Source organism: Dryobates pubescens, chromosome 22 (genome assembly GCF_014839835.1).
Source record: "Dryobates pubescens isolate bDryPub1 chromosome 22, bDryPub1.pri, whole genome shotgun sequence".
Classification (NCBI taxonomy): domain Eukaryota; kingdom Metazoa; phylum Chordata; class Aves; order Piciformes; family Picidae; genus Dryobates; species Dryobates pubescens.
The window spans coordinates 16,022,910-16,043,974 of record NC_071633.1 but is presented as its reverse complement, the minus strand read 5'-3'; the positions used below and the strand labels follow the sequence as shown (position 1 = coordinate 16,043,974).

The 21,065-nt window shown below is 51.0% G+C and overlaps 2 protein-coding genes across 2 annotated transcripts in view; one reads left to right on the top strand and one right to left on the bottom strand.

Annotated features, from left to right (window-relative positions):
• The window catches only part of SLC22A18 (solute carrier family 22 member 18), a 72,588-nt gene extending 58,628 nt beyond the window's left edge, over window positions 1-13,960 (top strand). The window contains exons 9-11 of the mRNA XM_009899974.2: window positions 4,162-4,263; window positions 8,146-8,266; window positions 13,722-13,960. Coding sequence (XP_009898276.2) covers window positions 4,162-4,263; window positions 8,146-8,266; window positions 13,722-13,909 — 411 coding nt within the window. The 3' untranslated portion in view covers window positions 13,910-13,960. The remainder of the gene's footprint in view (window positions 1-4,161; window positions 4,264-8,145; window positions 8,267-13,721) is intronic.
• A 1,522-nt stretch (window positions 13,961-15,482) lies between these two features.
• Window positions 15,483-17,061, bottom strand: PHLDA2 (pleckstrin homology like domain family A member 2). The gene is made up of 2 exons (XM_054171810.1): window positions 16,457-17,061; window positions 15,483-15,906 (listed from the first exon to the last, which is right to left on the bottom strand). The coding sequence occupies exon 1, from the start codon at window positions 16,890-16,892 to the stop codon at window positions 16,494-16,496; it is 399 nt and encodes a 132-aa protein (XP_054027785.1). The 5' UTR covers window positions 16,893-17,061; the 3' UTR covers window positions 15,483-15,906; window positions 16,457-16,493.
• Window positions 17,062-21,065: the final 4,004 nt, after the last annotated feature.

Here is a 21,065-nt window from a genome sequence, read left to right as displayed (position 1 = left end):
AGCACTTTCTGGCATGGCCATGTCAGGAAAGCAACTCCCTTTCCCCCCACCTGAGGCTTTGGGCCACCTTCAGCCTGTGCAGAAAAAAACCATGATTTTTGTTGCCTTCCCTGGTGCCCACCTGTGTGTCTCACACCAGCTAGCAATGTGCTCACCCTGGGAACTGTCAACCAGGCACAATTTCAAAGTCAAGGGAGATACGGGTCCTGTGTGTGGGAGGCTGCCTCTGATGGGAATCATTTTACCTGTGCTAGGGATGGGGCCCTGCATCTTCTCTGCTAGGCTGTACCACCTTATCTGGCCTGCTGTGCCTGCCTCTCCAACCTTCTCATGTTTTTCCATTTCTAGGTTGTTGGGTGATTTATTTTGTTGCTGAGGTCTGTCAAGCTTTCAATGAGTACTGATGGAAGAACCTGTAGAAACAGTCCTATGTCTGCTGATTGTAGAGGACCAGCTGAGCACGAGCCACAGAATCAGAGAGTTACCAGTTTGGAAGGGACCTCAAGGATCATCTGGTCCAGGCTTTCTTGAGAAAAGGTCTGCATAAGATGGCCCAGGACCCTGCCCAGCTAAATCTTAGAAATGTCTAATTGCCTGACTTCTGTAACCTCCACTCATGAGGTTAGCCACTTGTGAGTGGCTGGTTCTGTTCCAAGCAGCAAGGCTGGTGCTTCACCATTCAAAAATCTTCCAAAACCTGGCACCTGAATCTTTCAAACAGCAACAGTTTTGCAAGGGATTCCTGCCATTTATCAATAAGGTTAACAATATAAAGGGCAATTGGCTCTGCTGGGCAAATGGGAGTTGCTGTCTTTCACTATGTCAAGTAGAGCACAAGCAGCAGAGGGTCTTTTTCTATATGGTCAGCTGAACTGGTGTAACAAATCCCCAGTTTGGCAAATCCAGCACAACCCCAAGGAGGGATTTGGCTGTTCTTATGCATTTATTGGGAGACTTATTTGCCTTCAAAGAAGAAAAGGTGGGGGGGAGGAAAAAAGAGATGAGTTGGTTTTTCCTGTGACATGTGTACACAGCCACGGGGCAGTGCCTGTTATTTCACTTGCAAACAATTTCCTCTCTCTTTTGTTTATTGATGACAGAAGGCGTTCCAGCCAGGTACACTGGCTCTTCCCCGACTTCAAAGGAGGTCAGGTTACAAAGGCAAGCACCAGTCAGGCAAACTGAAGTGCAGGAGGGGAAGGCCCATTACAGGCAGACTCAAGGAGAGCTTATGTGCAAGGGGAAAGCCCAGAAGGCACCAGCAGATCTGAAAATGAAGATAAATCCCATTCTGCATCATCAGTGCCACCAGGGCATGTCTTTGGGAGTAGTGACAGCCAAGTCATCTAGGATGTCCCCACCACCCCCAAGCAATGGCAGCACATGTCCCAAGCCTCACCTAGAGAGTGCACAGGAACCACTTTTTGCTTCCTCCTCGCCAAATGTGCCAGCGCAGGCAGCTGCCGCTCATGTAAATCCAGGAACTGTGTGCCCAGGGAAAAGAGCGTCTGGAAGTAATGGGCCTCAGGTCTGAATTCAGGTAGGAAGTGAGGCTGGAGCTCCCAGTGACTGGAAACTCTATCCAGCACCTAATCCAAGGTGCTGTGTCCAGAATACAGATGATGGACCATGCCTCGTTCGTGGCAGGATCCGCAACAACTGGACCATGCTGGGGAGAGAGCCTGACAGCCAAGATAAGAAGTGGGGAGGCTGCAGACTGTACAATCCGAGGATGGATGCTCGGCTTCAAAGGGAAAGCAGGTGACTTGGGCTGACTTGCCCAAATCATTGATTCACAGACTGGTTTGGGTTGGAAGGGACCTTTAAAGGTCACCTACGAGATGCAGTCAGCAAGGACATCTGTGACTAGATCAGGTTGCTCATTGCCCCCCAGTGCAGCCTGACCTGGAGTGGTTCCAGGTATGAGGCATCTACTACCCCTCTGGGCAACCTGTGCTAGTGTTGCCCCATGCTCAGTGTAAAACATTTCTTCCATAGATCTAGTCTACATCTCTCTCTTTTAGTTTAAACCCTTCACTCCTTGGAAAAGACCCAGTGCCATGTCAGTTGGTTCAGCGGCAGTGTTTCACTTCACACTCCTTCTTGCCACGGTCGGAGAGATGGGGAAGCATGTGCAGCATGCCAGCTTTGGCACAGGGGCTGTCCCTCTGCCCCACTCACTCAGGGACAGCCCAGTCTGCATATCTCTAGGTCCTGGCTTTGCTGCAGTGGTGCTCTGGGACACTGATGATGGTATACCCCAACGATTGAAGGAAGGGCAGGGAGCAGGCTGTGCCCGCACGGTGTATCCTGGTTCAGTGTGCCATTCATGCCTGGGCAAATTGAGAAACGTTTCCTTCCCTCTGGTTGTTCAGCAGAGCCTAGCTGGGATTCAGGTGATGCCACCGCTGAGTCAAGCCGTGCCCTGCAATGGGGCTCGGCCCCCATCCCATGTGACTCAGCACAGCCCCAGCTGGGGCGAGCCAGCAGGAGGGACTGGGAAGTTGCAAAAAGTTAATGACGAGATTCTCGTTTTAGGAGCGCTCAGCTTAATGAAGTATTACTCAGCAGCTTCTCCACCCACCCCCCGAGTGGGAGCCACTGGGGCTACCTAGTATCAGCCTCCTCCCAGGTCCGCAGCAAGGGATGACTCAGGTCACCCCAATGCATCGTCCAAGCACCACACTGCAGCAGGTCTGTCCCCGAGGCCACTCAGTGGGTGACACAAGCTGGGGGAGACACGTGGCGGCTGGGCACACGTGGGGTGAGCTATCATGCCCTGCCTGAGGGTGGGGACAGGGAGAAAAAGGAGGCAGGAAAAGCATTTACTGGGACCCCAGACATCTTGCTTGGTACAGTGTGGCCTTGTATCCAAACCCACTTGTGTTCTGGAGCAGGGTCGAGTTGTGATGTTTTCCATGAAGTTGTAGCTGGTTGGAAATATACTCAACTTCTAGGTATTGTTCTTTATGTCAACTTTCTTTTCACTCTGTTTGCTTCTTGCCTTTTTTTTTTAATTTTAGGAATTAAATTGCTTTTTCTGGGCTGCTTGTCAGAGATGAACTTTTCCTTTCTTTTCAACAACGTACTTTCTTTGTCCTCCTTTCTTGTCAGTTGAGTTTTGAGTTTCCCCATTAGGAATAAGACAGCAAGGCTGAGTATGGCTTAGCATCATCTCAGGTCCAGGCCAAGCACTGAGGGTTTCGGCAGGCTAGACTACCATTGAAACAAAGCCAACCCACCCAACAAGGCATTTTGAACTAGAGCTCTACTTTCAAGTTGAGGGGCTTTTGCTTGGATCAGACAAACCCTTCCAAGGCAGGGAAAACTTGCTAGACTCCTATCTGTCCCTCCCCTGAAATTCAGTCGGTCAGGCTTCATTACAGCCTCTGTCCACTTGGGCCAGCAGGCTGTATGGGAGATGCTGAACAGAGAAATAAAAGAGAGAATCTTTGCTCTGCAAAGTGCTGGAAAAGCCAAATATTGCCTGGGATTTAAATGGTTTTGCTCCACCTTCCCTTCCCCTCTCCCCTAGTTTTTATTCAAAATCTGTAAAACCAGTTCTCCACCCCTCAGGTCTGTGCACACTACTCGGGCTGGGCATTAGCATCTCTGTCATTCTTGATTCCTGCCTAAAAATGATGAACCACCTAATTTGTGTATTTATGGTTTAACATAATGGCAAAGGAAGGCACAGGAAAGGAGGCACTTTCTTCCTTTGCATACAAATGTACAGTTTTTCTTTGGCAGGACTTGCCAAGAATGAAGACCTTAGTATTAACTGTGTTCCACAAAACTACCACGAGGTAATTGGAAAAATTCCTTTGTCTCTGCAAGTGTCTTTAGGAAGTTTCAGTCCCTGCTGGTGAGTGGGCAGCGAGAGTAAACTCCAGGTGTGCACCTTGAGTAAAGACATTCAGCTGGTGGGATGGGTCTATCCCTAGGAGCTGGTGGGATGGATCTATCCCTAGGATGCAAAATGCTTGAAATAATGGATCTTTTTTTTTTCTCAGCCTTTCACCATGACAGCAAGGTCCCTTTTTCTCCACAAAAATCAAGGGAATAACCCATTTGCTGATGTTCATTTGCTTAAAGTTCTGTAGCAGCTCTCTTTTGATCTTATGTATCAGGCTCAATGGTGCTTGTGTGCTTCTTTCCCAGGTGGTCCAGGGCCTGGTCGTTGGAACACTCACTAACCACTGCACGGAGAAGACTCTGCTCAGGCTCAGCATTTTTGTCTTTGCTATTGTAGGCCTAGGCATGGTAAGGCTCAATGTGAAGTCATCCACGGTGCTATTTAACAGCACAGCAGCACAGGGTCTGTGACCTGGCTGCAAGCTCTGCCCCTTGAAATGCTGCCACTGGCTTCACTGAGTGGTCCTCCTGGGAGAAACCAGCTCTGCTGGGCCCCTGCACAAACAGAGCTGTGCTCAGCTGAAGCCAAATAACGATGCAGAGCTGCATGAGTAATAGTTACAGGGATTAAAAAAGAAATTAATCTCACACAGAAACTCACTAAGTCCCTCCTGAGTCACTGAGTTTGCACTGAAATCCTGCCCTCAGCCTCGTCAGCGGCTGCATTTCCTGAGCTACCCAGAAAGTAAATGAAGATTATGGGGGGGGAGGGTGGGGGCGGGAAATCACTGCAGTTGTGCACTGCTGTGAGACCACAGAGGCTGTGTGCTCTTCTTCTGGGGCTTTGGTTTTTGCCTGCTTTGCTCAAGCTGAGAGGATTTGGGGAAGGAGATAACAAGGCAATAATTTTGTTGCTCTGTTTCGGGTGAAGCGATGCTGCCCATCGCTGTTTGCGTCTGCATGGGTGAAGGCTGATGCCAATCTCCAATGGTAATTGGAAAGCCCAGGTGACGTAGGCAGCTCTGCTGCTGTAATCGTGTTTGTTCGGATAAGCCACCTTCAGGGAAACTGATAGCTCTGCCCAGGCCATGGGGATGGAGGAAGGGTACACACTGGTCCCTGTCAGCGAGATGGGCCCAAAGGATGGCTAAGCTGCATCAGCCTTTCCACATTCCCTGCAGGACTTGGCCTCAAGCCTTGCTGCCAGGGCACCAGAACTCCTGCCAGTGTGGGTAGGATGGATGTTGTTCCCACAACCTCACCACAGCTACAGGGAGGTTGGGGCCAAATCCTGGAGGGTATTGAGGCTCATGGTTCCCAGCAATGCAGAGAAGATGAGGCACCTACACACCTCAGATAAATTGTGTGTCTGAGAGGAGACTGGGAAGGGAGGATAGATGCAGATAAAGGATTGTCTCTGTAGATGGTGCATGGTTCCCTTCCCTGAGATTTAGGGGCTCACAGAGATGCTGTCAGGTGGTAGGATGCTTGCTAAAGGTCCCTCCCAGGACCATGGCTTTGGCTGGCATCAATGCACCCCCTAGCATGGGGTGCCTCACAGGGCTTGGTGCTCCTGAGCATGGCCCAAGAAGGATTTTGAATGTCTCACCATTGTTTTTTGGCCATGGTCAAGAGAAATCAGGTGAGACCAGAGAATCACAGAATTGATTAGAATGGAAAAGACCTGGAAATTGATTGGATTGGAAAAGATGAAGTCCAATCCTTAGCCTATCATTGATAAATCCTGGATTAAACCATGTCTTTAAGCACTACATCTACACAACTCTTACATGCCAACTGAGGTGGACCTGGCTCAGCTGGAGATCCCCCAACCTAGCACAGAACAGGGTGCTGCTGAGACCAGCTCCCTGTGCCTGGTCTCACAAGAATCAGGCAGAGGACCAACATGGAGTAAATGGCTTTTGTGGCTTGATGTCTTACTGAGAGGGAAGACTGGAGGTGTATGGAGGAAACCTCAGTGGCAGTGGAGGGGCACACGGGGTGGCAGGGCTGGCAGCAGCTGATACATCAGCACAAGAAGGCTCCTATTGGCTGCATGGGGACTGGAGATGGGAAGGAAAATCATCTCAGAGTTGGTAATTACACCAAGCCCAGAGGGCTGTGGACATCCTGACAGCACAGGCCTGGAGACAAGGGTCAGCAATGACTTCCCAGGAGAACTATTCATAGGCAGACGCAGCTGCACTCCTCTTTGCCGGGGAAGCCTTATTAAAAAGCGCTCTGTTGGAGCAGCTGCCGAGAAAACATCCGCTTCTGGGGTGGCTTTCCGCCCTGGTGGGACACGTGCTGTCACCGCAGCAGGCCCCGAGATTGCTGCATGAAGCTTTTAATCCTGCACAGCCTTCGGTGGAGAAGCATCCTGCCCGCTCTGCCCTCGCTGCATCTGGCCTCCAGACGAAGCAGGTCCCCTCCCCAAAGGGTGAAAGCGAGGAGGAATGCTGGCTGTTAATGAAAGCCACTCCAAAAAACCACCTTTGTAGCACCAGAGGTGGGCTGGAGTGGTTTTGGAAGGCTGGCACCAGCAGCAGACGGACAGCAGTGCAGCTGGGAAGGGGCTGCAGGATGCTCCCAGCCATTAGCAGATGGAGAAGGGAAAGGGTGGGCTGGAAGCTCTGCAACACCACCTGGGAAAGGAGAAGGGGGGGAGAGCCAGTGTCTGATCTGTGGATGGAAGCCAGGAGCGCGTGGGCAGAGGTGTAGGAGGGCTTGGCAGTTGTGATGGGGAAGTTCTCTTTGTCTGAAGGCATGGCTGTGCCTCGTCCTGCCCCTCTGCTGCATTCTCCAAGCACCTGCTCACTGAGACTGGCTGCTGAAACTCCTGGTTCTGCCTCCCTCCCCTGAAAAGTGCCTTCAGATCTGCTCAGGTCCAAAAGGCTGCAACCTACCCCGTGGCTGAGGAGTAGCAGCAGGGGCCCAGCTTTGCCTTTGTCCTTTCTGAGTTCCAGGGAAGTGAGGAGCTGTTTTTCTTGGTTTTACAGGAGGCACAGACCTGGCTCTGCTCTTTGCCTACTGGCTTCAGCCCTTGAGGGAACTGAGACAGAGCAGGGGGGGTTAAAGCTGGTTTTTCCTATGAGCTCTGCGATGCTGTCCTGCAATGACATTTGCCCTAGCAAGGAATTATTCCGTCTGAGTGTTTGTGTACCAAATATCTGTTCCTCTGTCTTTGTTCTCTGGTTCCTTAATCAGAAGTGCCTAGATCTTAACCAAAACGTAGGCAAACAGCCCCTTCGAGGAGAGAAACCCTGCTGTGTGTGACTTTAGAGGAGAACTAGGAATAAACCTCAGCATTTCCAAGTCATTAGTGAGCAATATCTCTGGGCTTCTGCATCTTCTATAGCCAAGAGGCAGGGACCAGATCTTAGAAGAGAGAACTCCAGAGGATGAAACTTCTAGCTAAACCAGTGACAGAAATGTTTTCCAGCCACAACAACACACCTTGAGACATGGGTGAGGGCAGGAGATTTACAAGAAGGGGGGAATTTCCTTTCCATGCCCCAGAGACACCCATTCATTTGACCAGCAGGGCTTGTGAATGAGCCCAGAGCCGCTCTAGCCCCACGGCTCTGGGAGCCTCGCTGCTTTTGTTTCACTATTAAACAGCTGCAGGGATGTCTCCACTAAGAATATGTGCAATAACAAAATCATTACTCTCCCTAATTATGCTCGCTAATGTGCACTTATGGCCAGAAGACCTATTCCAGATTACTGAATTTGGTGAATTTATTAGCAAGGAGGCAGCAGAACAGGATTAGAAATCCCAGAGGTACGGCGTTACATAATGCACCACACTCATTCATTTTGACAAGCTCGGTTTAGTTTTAATTATTTATGCTAATGAGCTGAAATACCTTCTCTAGGCTGTTTTGTATAAGTAATGGAGGCTTCCTGAAGTACACCACATGCATCTGCTGTTCGACGTTTCCTCAGGAGTTGGGCAAGAGACAGAAGACAGGAGGAAGGGTGCAGGGACGTCACTAATTCCCAGACACTAAAAATACCCGCAGCAGGGCCACAGAAACGTGCTGCTAGATTGTTGGGTATCGTTTGCTGCTTGCTCTACATGCTTGGAATAATTCCCTGCAGACAAGTGGTGGGCTATGAAACACCCTGTGATGGCCAAAGCCACACCATCATGCATCATTTGTGGCTCTCACCATTTACCTAAGTCACAGGTTTGACTCATTATGTTCTTCTAGGTTGTTTACTTACCACAAAGTCACCACTTGTGTTCTCTTAATGATCTGTGGTCTGTTGTGTCCTATTCCTTAGGCCCTGATGAGGACAGTGTGGCACTACTGCATCATTGCAGTGCCGCTGGTGTTCGCCTTCAGCATGCTGGCCACCATCACCGACAGCATCCTTACCAAGGCTGTCCCCTCCTCTGACACTGGTAAGAACCATGAAAAACATCAGACCATTCTTTTCTTTTCTGGCTCTTGAGTCCATCAGGTGCTTCCTAGCTCACACCACATTTGTGATGGATACCCAGTTCCCCAGGAGGTTTGGCTTGGCAGTTGCGTGTGATGGGTGTCAGCAGAGTGGATGAACAGGGACCAGTGCTAATGCAGGATGAGCTTGAACAACACTTGAGCAAACATCCTGCGGCTCAGTGCTCCTGATCCTGTGCCACCTGCTGGCATCCATAGTGGTGGGCAGAGTACAGGAATACTCTCCCAATCTCTCTTTCCCACTGGAAGCCAAAAAATGTTTTTAAAGAGGCTGCTTTTCCACCGTGGTGGTGACTAAGAGCACTGCTCTTTCTCACCTTTTCACTTGGAGCATCTCAGGAGGGTATTCTGGATTGCCCTTTGGAAACCTTTTGCCTAAGCAGGAATCCCCCTCTCTACTTTTTGGCCATGTTTCAGTCCAAAGCACTGCATTTCTCTGCACAAGGTGGTTGAAATGCAATGGTTGGTGCACGCATTTTTATCCCCAAGGTTTCAGTTCTGTCGGTGAAGCAAATATGGCTACATTATTGTCATGGGAGCCTTGCTGAGTTCATCCTGGGATGGAGCTGGGTTAACCTGGTTTGGTGCCTTTTGATCAAGCTCTCTCAAGCTTCGTGCCTCCAGGTGCATTCACCACATAGTCTCTCTGCTTTAGGCCAGCCTTTCTGGGACACTAGCCTGTGCCCTCCATCTTCCCTAGCAGCCATCTAAGCAGACAACTCAGCCCAGATCCTACCAAGAATGGGAGTTACAGTTTGCACAGCCCATTACTGAAGTTTATAAAGCACTTTTGCAATGAAGAGCTTTTCTAAATGTCACTTCAGAAGTTTATTTGTAGAGCTGACCATCTCATCTCCTACAAATGCTAGGAGCCTGTGATTTCTGAGTGTGATACTTCTACCTGGGAGAACCCTTTATTTCCTGGGAGGTGAGGACTGGTGATGTCTCAGCTACTCCTCTCAGCCAAGGAAGAAAAATCTGCTGTTTCATGAGTTGGAGCAATGTTCATGCAAGGAAGGAGGGATGGGGGGGAAGGGCACCAAGTGGCTTTGGGATGTACAGCCAAGCTGGAATTGATCCAGGCTCTTCTGAAAGGGGCTTTGTGAGGGAAAACAGAGCGATGCTTGGCTTTTCAAGCCCGGAGGCAAGCTTCAGTCAGAGAGGAAAAGGCATTTAGTTGCCTCACCCTGCTCCCTGCTTGCGTATGTTGTGAGGTCAGCCTGCGCTTTGGTGGGCTGGACAGACCCCGCATGGCAGGGTAGGAAGGGAAGGCAGCACAAAGACAGCCCATGGGGTGGTGCAGATGGTCAGGAGAGGACTGCAGAACATTGAATAAGCCATGGGCTATCCAGAGCTTTATCCTGCCCATTCATCCTTGGCCAGCGCTGTGCCAAGTGCTGCTACAAACTGCTGGCTTGAAACTGGGCACGCTGAGGAGGGATGCTGCTGGCACAGATGATCATGACCCTAGGTGGAAAACCTTGTCCCTGTCACGCCTCCCTGGCCCTCACCTTTCAAATCATGCCTTTGCCTTGCAGCGTCGAGGGCAGAGGCATCTGATGGGTTTGTGTTGTTCTGGACACAGTCCGGCCGGGGTGAAGGCAGGAATGCCTGACGCTGCAGAGCAGGCGAGCTGCCTCCTGCAGCAGCTGCGGCCGTGGTGTCGTGGGTGTGGCGCGGGGGAAGGCGGCTGTTCGAATGCTGCCATCAGCTCTGGCCGTGGGTGGCACCCGCAGTGGCTATTAGAATGCTGCCATCAGCTCTGGCCGTGGGAGGCACCCGCAGCGGCTGCTCCACCCCTACAGCAGCTAAAAGGCTGCTCCTTCCTATGCCAACCCGAGACAGTCTCTGCAAAGAGAGCATTTTGGTGGCATGTTAGAAATGCCCACTTTTGTGGCTAAATGTATGAAAAAGCCTCTCTACCCCTGCACCAGAAACCTGAGTGCTAGCTTGCAACAGCTTGTGGTTAACGCAAGAAAGACACACATTGAGGATTTCCCTTTGGAAACCCTGCTTTTGAGCCTTGCTCCTGCCTTTTCCTGATATTTTTGCCATCCTGGGGCCAGTAAAGCCCGTGTAGGTTGTTCCTCAGGCCAGAGAGAGGCTTTCTGAGGAGCTGGAGTTTGGGCAGAGCTCAGGTGTCCATCTCCTCTTGGGGCTGGAACGGATGGGGTGTCGCAGGAGAATAACCTGTCCGCCCTTGCTAGACACTGAGTCACCCATCTGTGCCTTTTAAATAGATGTCTCTGGAAGGGACCAGTGGGACACAGGATGGCCCCATCCCTTCCTCCCATCATCCCGCTTTCAGGACCGATCCAAGGCCACTTCCGACTGAGGCTGATGAATTTGCCGCTTGCTCTTTGCTTGTGGCTGGGGCTTTGCACTGCAGCGAAGACAGAGGAAATGATTTCATTCTTTTCCCTTTGATTTTTTTCTTTTCCCTCATCTTCAAAGGCAGGAAGGGAAAATTCTGTTCCATGTGCACGTGCTCCTCAGATGGGGGTGCGAGCTGGTGGGAGGACAGCCCCGACCCCACAGAGACTTGCATCTGCACAAGCATCTCTTGTCAGCCCTGGTCCCTCCCTGAGAATGGAAGTCTTGTTTCTACCCAGAGCACATCAGGCACAAAACCTTAGAGGATAGTTTGCAGCCAGGCCAGGCTTGGTGCATGGAACCCCCCCCCCCCAGCTTTGCTCAGGCTTTGCTGGATGACTTAATCATTAAATCAGGCCCCACACTTGCCCCACAGACATGTGGATGATCTGGGCCAGCACCATCATCTGAGCTTGGCAACAGGATGTGAGCTGGAAAAGAGGGCAAGCCGGGGCACCCAGCACAGCGCAGGGTGGGAGGAGGGACGGAGCCGCCCAGCTTGGGGATCTGCCAGCACCCAACCCTGAAACCTGCAGGAAGAGAGGAGAGCTAGGGCAGGAGGGGTGGATGGGCTTCCTGCTGGGCCAGGTTGTACTAGGTATGAGAAAAAGGGTTAAAAATGCTGGGGAGAGAAGACCAAAAGGGCAGGCAAGGTGCAGAAAGTGGGCTAGCCACGATAAAGGTGAGCATGGGTGTTGGCAGAGCTGCGCAAAGTGACGCAGGAATTTTTCTGCTGACGTGGTGATTTATCCCACTTCTAAAGGTCTTGCCTTAAATGAGACCCATCACATGTGCAGCTCTGCAACAAAGCTAGGGCCACGCTGCAGAGCTGGGATTTACAGTCCCAAAGCCCGAGGGCGTCTGACACGAGGGATCTAATTTAAGCCCATTAGACAGAAATTATCATTCTCGGCAACATGTTGGAGAAGTGCAGAGGGAGAGCCTGGCCTTTCAAGAGCATGGATTTCTGCTCCATAAAAAGAAAAAGGGGAAGGAAAAAAAAAAAAGAAGAAGAAAAAGGAAGGGAAAAAAGTGCCTCCTCAATCATAAAAGCCAGTTTGGCAATGGTAAGCAGTAATTAGTTTAATTCAAATACCTAGAGGGGGAAAAAATAATTGCAAAACCTGCCCAGAAAGTTTGGTGGTTGTGGGATGGTTCCCATTGGCAAAGGGTCAAGGCGAGGTCCCACCCATCGCCTTTGTGTTCCCATGCGCGGGAGGAGCTCTCAGCAGCGCTTCCCGGGAGATTTCCCTCGCTGCATGGCTACGCCCTCGGCTGGGGCTCATTGCACAAGTATTTTAAGCATGCTGCTAAAAGCCCAGCAGTCACTGCCTGGCAGTTGCAGGAGCACCTGGCTGCCTCTTCTCTCAGGGAGATGGGCATCATTTCCCCATGGCTACCCATGTCTGGAGCTCCTCATCTTCATGCACACGGGACAGCATCCTCTTCATCCTTCCCAGATGCTTGCTGGCATTGTGTGGAGACAGTGCACATGTCTTGGTGGAAAATTGATGCTACCAGGATGATTAAGGGACTGGAGCACATGCCCTAAGAGAAGAGGATGAGAGGCCTGGGGCTTTTTAGTCTGGAGAAGAGAAGACTGAGAGGGGATTTAATAAATGTTTATAAATATCTGAGGGCTGGGGGGGGTCAGGAGGGAGGGGACAGGCTCTGCTCATTTGCACCCTGGGATAGGACAAGGGGTAATGGATATAAACTCCAGCACAGAAGATTCCACCTCAACAGGAGGAGGAACTTTTTCACTGTGAGGGTCACAGAGCACTGGGAACAGGCTCCCCAGACAGTCTGTGGAGTCTCCTTCTCAAGAGACTTTCAAGACTCATCTGGATGCATTCCTGTGTGACCTGCACTAGATTCTATGGTCCTGCTCTGGCAGGGCGGTTGAACTTGATGATCTCCAGAGGTCCCTTCCAACCCCCTAACATCCTGTGATGCTAACAGCCCAAATAAGAATAGTGCTACTAAACAAAAATTAATTCCAAACATCATTTCAGAGCAGGGCACAAGCTGCTTGTACACCCTGCCAGCATACCCTTCCTCCCAGTGTTGGGGGCTAATGATTTTCCTGCTGGCCAGGTATTTCTGCTACCTGGAGCATGACAATTGTCCTGCATGAAGAGTACAGGGCAAAAAGTGTGCTGGGTGCGTGAGGACCAGCTTTGTGTCCTGTGGGACATCTTGGCCATCTCTCTGCACATGGAAAACGAAAAAACTTGCCTGTGCCAAACTGTAGGTGATTCCCCATCCACCAGGTTCCTGTTAGCCATGCAAATGGGAGAGCTGCTGGAGGGGGAACCAGCCAAACCGGGCAAAGGGTTCACATTTCCATCCAAATTGAAATATCCGTTCTTTTTTGCAGAGGGGGATGGGGGTGGGGGGGAGTATCTCAAGGGGCTTCAGGCTTTATCTGTGGTTTTATTTATTTATTCTTAAAGACCTAGTTAGACCTAAGCCTCTCCTGCTAAGCCCTCAAGAGCTGTTCCTCTGTCCCACACTAGAGAACAACCACCACCACCATCTTGGGTGGAACAGGGCCCTGCGGTGTAATTATGATATTGGCAAAATCTGAGTGGTTTGCTTGGCAGTCTCAAGCATGTCCCTAGAAATTGCCTCTCCATCTTTTACCCCATGCAGTAGTTACCAGCCCTGCTAGCTGTGATATTCAGAAGCATCTTCTGGGGCCAAAGGCATCGTTGGCCCCTGGTGAAGGCAGCAGTGAGCACAGCTTTGCCTTTCGGCAGCATTACAGTTGTCTGGATCGCTCAGTGAAGAGCTGAGCTGGCTCATGGTGGAAACTAGTCCCCATGCCTCCAGGGGTCCTTAGCCTTAACAAACCCTAATTGGATCTCTAGAAATTAATCTACGAGCTTATTTGTAGTGATTTGCTCCTACTGCAGAGGAACACCATCAGAAAGAAAAGGGATCTCACATGGTCTTCTCCTCTTTTCCATCCCTGGACTTGCTCTGACCTCATTATCTGTGTGTCTCTGCCATCTCTCCTAGGTACCATGCTTGGAATTTGTGCCTCGGTGCAGCCCTTGACCCGGACGGTTGGCCCCACCATCGGTGGAGTTTTATACAAAGAGTTTGGAGTCTCCTCCTTTGGCTATTTACAGCTAGTTGTTAATGTAGGTTTGTTTGTTTACCTCTTAAAGAGTAAAGTCCCACTGGGTGAGACAAAAAGCCAGTAATTTGGATGCAAGAGAGTAACCCCTTCACTTTTCCCACAGAGATGTTCACAAGTCTCATTTGATTTCATAAACCTGGAATAAAACCATCTGAACAATACCTTGCATTTTGTCAACCTTTGCATCTAGAGTAAGGGACAGATGGCTTTGCAAAAGTCTTGGAGCTGTGCTAGAGCAACTGGTGGCACAGGACCCCAAGAACTATCCCGTTCCCCCTGCAGCAGTGGCTGTCATTATAGGCCATAGCTCCAGCTGCTCAGCTGTCGTCTGCCAGCATTCCTGTTTGGATTCACTGAAATTAAGGGGATTAGGAGTCAGTGCCTCTACTCTGGCCTGGCCTTTTCTTTCACACACATCCCTTGCAACAGTACCAAGGAAAAAAGGATTAAAACACATCTGCTTTTGAATATCATTTTGCTGCCTTCAATGCAGCTCTGCCATTCTTGTGCTAGAGGGGGATTGTGGTCAGAGGTTTGCTGCATCCCCAGCTCAATCCTGTAGAGCCCTGCCTCTGCACGAGCACGGCGAGTGGCCGTGCGGCTGCCGGTGGCATGCAGGGAGGATGCAGAGCCCTGATGCAGCACGCTGCAATGCTAGGCTCTCCCTGCTGCTTCCAGAAATGGGGCCAACCTTCCTGTCAGATTTTTCTTTCATTTCCCTGTGTCGAGTCTCTCTCTTGCTCTTACTACAGGCTGCATGCAATTATCCACTTACTTAACAACTTCCTCTAGTACAAAGTCTCCTGCAAGAATTGCACTGATGTTGGGAGGGGGAAATTGCGTGATCAAAATTGCCACATATGGAGCATTAGTAGTGAGTACTTTGCCTGCTAAGCTCATAGTCCTGACTGCCAGAGCTAAGACATATGCTCTTGAGGAAGCCCAACCTAGTTAGTGATAATCAAGCCTCCCCAGATAAAACTTCAGCACTTCTATAAAAATCAGTTAAAAAAAAAAAAAAATTTAAAAATTAGCTGCTTTTTCCTCCAAGCCTCTTGGTCCAGGTGCTACAGGGGAAAAAAAGACCATCTCCATTCTTCCCACTTAGCCTGTAGAAATTTAACTTGGTCTAGAGACTGCAGACATCAAGGAAGAGGAGAGAGCGAGGCGTTCAGCTTCCCGTGCTGCAAAGCTGAGAGGAACATCAGCGCTGCGTTGGTTTGAAATCAAGAATCCAGTTTTCTGCCTTGGCACAGCACTAAGCTACGGGGGCTGAAGGAAAGACACAGGGTGTTAGCAAACGGCAGCATTTTACGGCTGCAAGGAGCTCTTGAGCCTTCTATAGCCGCCATGGCTCGACTAGACAGGAAAGCACTTCAAAAGCAGCACCTACCCAAGCTGTGGTAGGCTTCCCTGTTTTCACTTCTGACCAGAACTGGACCTCAACACACTTTCCCTCCCTGGTTGAGAAACGAGATCAAACCCAAATGGGGTTATCTGGGCTTTCTCCACTTCCAACTGCCTAGTCCAGGGCACCAAAAAGCTGAGCTTACCCACTTCAAGCCACTACACCACTGCCCGCTCCACAAACCTGCGCCAACAGAAGTTACTGCAGCCCAGAGTACAGTAATAAAAAATGAACATTTCAAGTAATTTATTTGGAATGGACATATTAATGCAAAAGCAATATTAAGACCAGTAACTGCTGAAAGACATTCCTCAAAATAAATACAAATATAGATACTACAAATAATTTAAACTATGTTTAACACCACCAGTCAGTGTGGAATCTTCCTCTTGTCTCATAAATAGAAGATAATGTTTGGTGAAGCTGTGCCGCTCCGGGCACGTGGGCGCTTCGCTCAGAAGTCCTTTACCAAAGTCTTTGGTTTGTCTTTAAATGCATCTCAGGCAAAGCTCAGGGCTCTTTGCTCTGCTGCCTCAACGGGCTTGGGAGAAAAACCAAGCTGCTTCCAGCGCTCTTCTTCGCTTTCCTTCATTGGTACCCTGTCCCATTTCAGTCCAAGACACTTGATCTGGTTTATCATCCAGTGGTATGCTCTAAAGGCAGCAAGAGAAAGGCAGGTTAGTTAAAGGAACAGGAAAGCAGGCGGGCGGGGGGAAGGTGGAGGGGGCAGTGGGAGGGTGGGTGTTAAAGTTAGGGTAAGTGTTTGCGCTTTTTTTTTTTTTTTGGCTGATATTTAAAGCAAGTTCTAGAAGGAAGCACAAAGTGCCATTTCTTATCCTCCCCGCAACAGCCGGACTTCCCAGCGCCTGGTATGAGCCTGGCTCCCACCAGGAATTCCCAGCGAGGCACAGGGAAAGGGGAGCGAGCCCCAGAAGCCCATGCTGAAGCAGCCCTGTCCGGTATCGGGGCGCGGCTGGGCGCTCCAGCATGCCGGAGGGTCGGAGAGGGGGACACACACTGGGGCTGGGGGTCCCCAGCCAAAACCCGGGGCTGAGCGGTGCGGAGGGAACTCCAGCCCCCGTCCGGTTTCTCAAAGCTGGAGGGGGCGGGGGGGGAAGAGTGATAATAAAAACTAATATTAAAAACCCCAAGGAATAAGGAGAGGTGGGGGTGCGGGGCGCGCAGAGCCGCGGCGGGGCTCACCTGGAACCAGGCCGGGCCGGGCCGGCCGGGGGGCGGCTCAGGGTGCCCGGGCCAGCCGCCGCTCTTGGGCCCCCGCCGCCTGCTCCAGTTCCTGGCGGCTCTTGAAGTCCTGTATGGCCCGTTTGTTCTGGAAATCGATAAGGGCCATGGTGATGGAGGCGTTCCAGCAGCTCTGGTCCGGGCACCGAAAGTCAATCTCCTTGCGGTCCTTGGTGACGATGGTGAAGTAGATGTACTTGCCCGTGCGCTCCACGCAGTCCACCTTGAGGATGGAGCCGAAGCCTAGCTCCTTGCCCTTGGCCCGCTTGTGCCCGTCGGGGAAAAGGCTGAGGCTGTCCTTGGTCAGCACCACCAGCTTCTTCTTCCACAGCTGGAAAAGGCTGTCGCTCCGCTTCTCCAGCTCGCCTTCGCGGATCACCTCAGCTTGCATCTTCATCCTCCCTCTCCGGTTGCGATCCTGGCTCCTGCTCTGGTTGTGGCTCTGGCTCCGGCTCCCGCTCCCGCTCCTGCTCCTGCTCCTGCTCGGGCGGCGATGTCCGAACCTCACCGCGCCGGGAACAATTTATTGCAATGAATCAGCGCCGGGCGCCTTCCGGTGCCTCCCCCGGGGAGCCCGGCCCGCCGCCCCCGAGCCGCCCCGCCTTCCGCCCGCCCCTCGGGCCGTGCTCCCCGCCCGTCGCCGCCCCGGGCCCTGGGGATGTGGTACTGTAGGGAGGTGGGGTCCTGGGGTGTCCCTCGGGAGCGAAGGGGAGGAGGGTGCTAGGTGCTGCCCCGCCTCGGCAGGTGAGTGCCTCCTCCGGGGTCCCCAGCTCTGCTGCAGCCGTGGGCAGGGGGTCAACGGCCACCCCGTGAGGAAGATCAATTTGGCACCTAGATGGGTGTGTTTCCTCTGTCCAGCAGTGGTCCCAGGAAGGATGGGACCACTAGGAACTGATGCCCTTCAAAGGACTTTCTCAGGTCCACAATGGGATATGTGATGCTCCCAAAACAGTGGTCTTGTGATCCTGGACCTAGACATGTCTGCCATATTGGGGCTGCCCTGGCACCATCCCCACCTGGCACAGAGCAGTCTGAGCCCCACCTGTGGTGGGCCACTGCCATCTCCCATGGGCGTCTAATTTGAGCCCCAGCACCTGGTCACCCCAAGAGGCTCAGCCAGGACCTGGGCAAGCCCTGCATCTAGTCAGTCCTGCACCATCACAATTGGCCCTTACTGTGTCCTTTCCTCAGGGCATCCCACTTATCTTTCATTATATTCCCCTGTAATCACTGGATTTATCCCTTCTCCCCCCCAGCCCACTCCCTCCTCCCTGGGACGCACCACACTTCATTACCGTCTGGCCAGTGCCCAGGGACATGGGGAAATCCATAAAAGCTGTGGCAGTTGGAGGTGGCACCTAAGAAGCACGTGCAAGGCTGTAGTCCCTTCCTCTCACACCATTCATTTTGTCACCCTTTTACGATAGTTGACACAGGGCTGATCCAGCTTCCTCACCGTTGCCTTGATCTGCAGCCAAGGGCAGGGCTGTGCTTAATGAACTTATTCATGCTGGTTCCAAAGCACTATTTGCCCAGCTACATACTTTGTGCAGCATCACCCTTTGGACTCAGAGTCCTATTCCTCTCCATCATCCCTCTTGAATGACCGACACCTCTATAGGTGTCTGCAAGCCAAGCCCCAGAGGTAAGCTTACAAAGCCAGGCCCTTTGAAGAGCTTGGCGGTGTTCCCAGGGACATCAGCAGGGTCAGCAGCCCATTCCCAGGAACAAACCAGAACTGTGGCCAAGCCTGTTTCCGCTGCAAATCGCTCATGGGCTGGAGCATGTGGCCCTGCTTTGCTAATTCACAGCATCATGCACAGCTGTGGGGAGGGCCAGAACAAAGGTGGGGGCTGTATAATGCTCTCAGGTTCATGAATGAGCAGGGAGTGGTTTGAGTGAGCTTCTCACAGTGGGATGGGCTGGAGACTGCTTTGGGAAGACCACACTGGCCATCATAGCTTGTGAGGTGGGACAGCAGCCACAGGCCACAGATGTAGCTGTGTCTTGGCATGTGTTTCTCTGAAAGCCAACACTATATGTCACTTTTTAGTGTGATTCAGTTTGTTTCAGTGAGAGTAACAGCCCAGAGGGACTTACAGTTCATTTGCACACCTACATTTTCTGGACAAATCCTGGTCTGCTCTGTAAAACAAGTTCCTACAAAAGGCCCCATAAGCATAAAGGAGCAGAGATGGATCTTAAGCAGAAATCATTATGGTATTTTTAATTGGACTCCAAAATACAACAGGGAATGGCCTTTGTGCACAGGAAATGGGACACCACTTCAAAAGGGGGGAAAAAAAAGAACAACAAAACCAAAGCAGCATGTCAGGAGCACACAAGGAACATCTGGAGGAAGGCTGCCGGTGTGGAAAGGCTGCAGGACTTGGCACGTCTCTGCACACCTTGCTTCAAAAAGTCCAGTTTAAAACCCCCTGAATTAGCTTTTAAATGAAACTCTCATCTGCGGGTGTGGGGTCAGCATCCTGCCTTGGTCTCTTTCCACTTTTTGTTTTCATCTGTTTGATTTTTTTTGTTTGGTTTTGAATGCATTTATCCATCATTTAAAAAAAATAAAATAAAAATCAAAGCCTACCCCAGCTGTCACCACAATCAGATTCTCTTAGTCCTGGCCAAATTAGCAAACTGTAGAAAAAGAAACTACTACTGGGGGGGGCGTGGGGAAGAGAGAAAGAGAAACCTGCCCACAGTGTATAAAAAAAGGTAAGTTCTTGCAGAACTGAAAGCTTCATTTCCCATGTAAGGCCATTGTAAGAAGCCTCCATATTTTCACACAGCAAGGGCACAAGTGGAGAACCTCAAAATAAAAGAAAAATCCAGCCTAGATCTCTAACCTTGTGGCCACAAAAAAACAAACCAAAACGTAACAACAACAAACAAACAAAACCCAAAGAAAACCAAAACCATAAAGCAGATTTCAAAGCCTATTTACTTAAAGCAAAGGAGATTCCAGCTGAGCCCAAAGTAGGCAGCAAAGCCGTAGAACCATGGACAGTCTCCTGTGGGAACACATCTACACAACCCAGGGAAAGAGCAGAGCTTCAAGGAGCTCAGAGCAATCTGATCTGGGAAACATGTCACAGTTGCTCCAGTGAGTAGCATAACCCTAATCCCAGTGCATGCTGTGGTATCTGGCACTACTCCTGCAAGTATATAGCACCAACTTTGCTTGGAAAAATAAAAGTCTCTGTATGCTGCCTTATTTTATAAATAATAAGTGTTAATAACCCATGTGAGGAGCTAATTAGCTGAGTGCTAATTCCTTCTCCAGTGCACCTGGGGACAAGGGGCAAGAGATGTGATGCAGCTCTGCACCATACCCTGGCACCAAAGCTTGGGACAATCATGGCACAGGCATCACAGGGTGGTTTGAATACATGTAGGCAGTGGGTGGCTTTGATAATTAAGGGCCACAACCCAGCTTCAGCTAATAAGGAGCTCTGGGTGATTGCCATTTGGGTGACTGCTGGGGTGTCTGTTCAAGCTGGGGCTGGTGGCTGGGAGAAACCTGTGGTTGCCTTTAGTTGGGGTTTAGTTGAGTCGGTTTAGGTGTGTTACCAAAGAGAACAAGAGAAGAGACTGGTGGTTTGTTCCCTTGCAGCCCACCTGGTCATCCTGCCTGTGTCTCAGCAGTGTGTCAGCTCCCAAACACCTTGGCTGCTGTTACAAAAGGTCATCAGGCACCAGTCCTTCATTACTCTCCCCATACAAGAAATCTGCAGGAACTTGAGAACCTAGGAATTTGTCTCTCTCCTTAGAAAAACAGGGGGGAAAAACAGGGCAGGGGAAAGTGTTAACCAGGGGGAGATAATGGACACGGACATTCGTTCACAAGAGCCTCATCCCATGTGGCTGTCTCTTCCCATGCTCACCAGGATGTTGGTACCACCCTCTGCTTCACCCCAAAGCAACTTCTGTTGTCCCAAGGGCATTTTTAAAAGCCTACGTGGCAATCTGGCATGGGAGCCTGGGTTCAGCCCTCTCCTAGGTGAAGGGAAGAGCATTGGCTTGCCGTGGGGGGATGCTCATAGATGTGGGTGTGTGCATTGCGTATTGGGAGTTTTGATGGGTGTGGGATGGGATGGGGTGACCACATTCAGCCTTGATGGATAGGCTGCTGGTGCCAACTTCTGCAGGCTGGGTCACTGGCTCTGCCATGGCACACATCCCTTAAATGAGTGGCTGTTCCAGGGAAGAGATTTGATCATCGTTCTGGAGCCTGGGGTGTCATGTACCCAGCTGCTGGCAACACTGGGTTGCCGTAGCTACGTGAGTCATGGTAACAGCACAGCAGCCACGCAGGCACTGCCAGGAGGGGCCCACGGGCTGAGGTCAAGGCTGAGGATGGGTAGGGCTCACACAGAGGAAAAATGCAAAAAAGTGGGATTTGGTGATTTACCTCCTCTGCAGCTTCCACCACGAAGGCAGGAACCGCTGGCATTCCTGCGGGATTTAGCAGTTCATTTGGCGTGCTGAGGTCTGCAGCTGGTCCCAGCATGGCATCTTCCTCCCAAGGGACACAGGAGCTTGTGCTGCAGCTATCAGC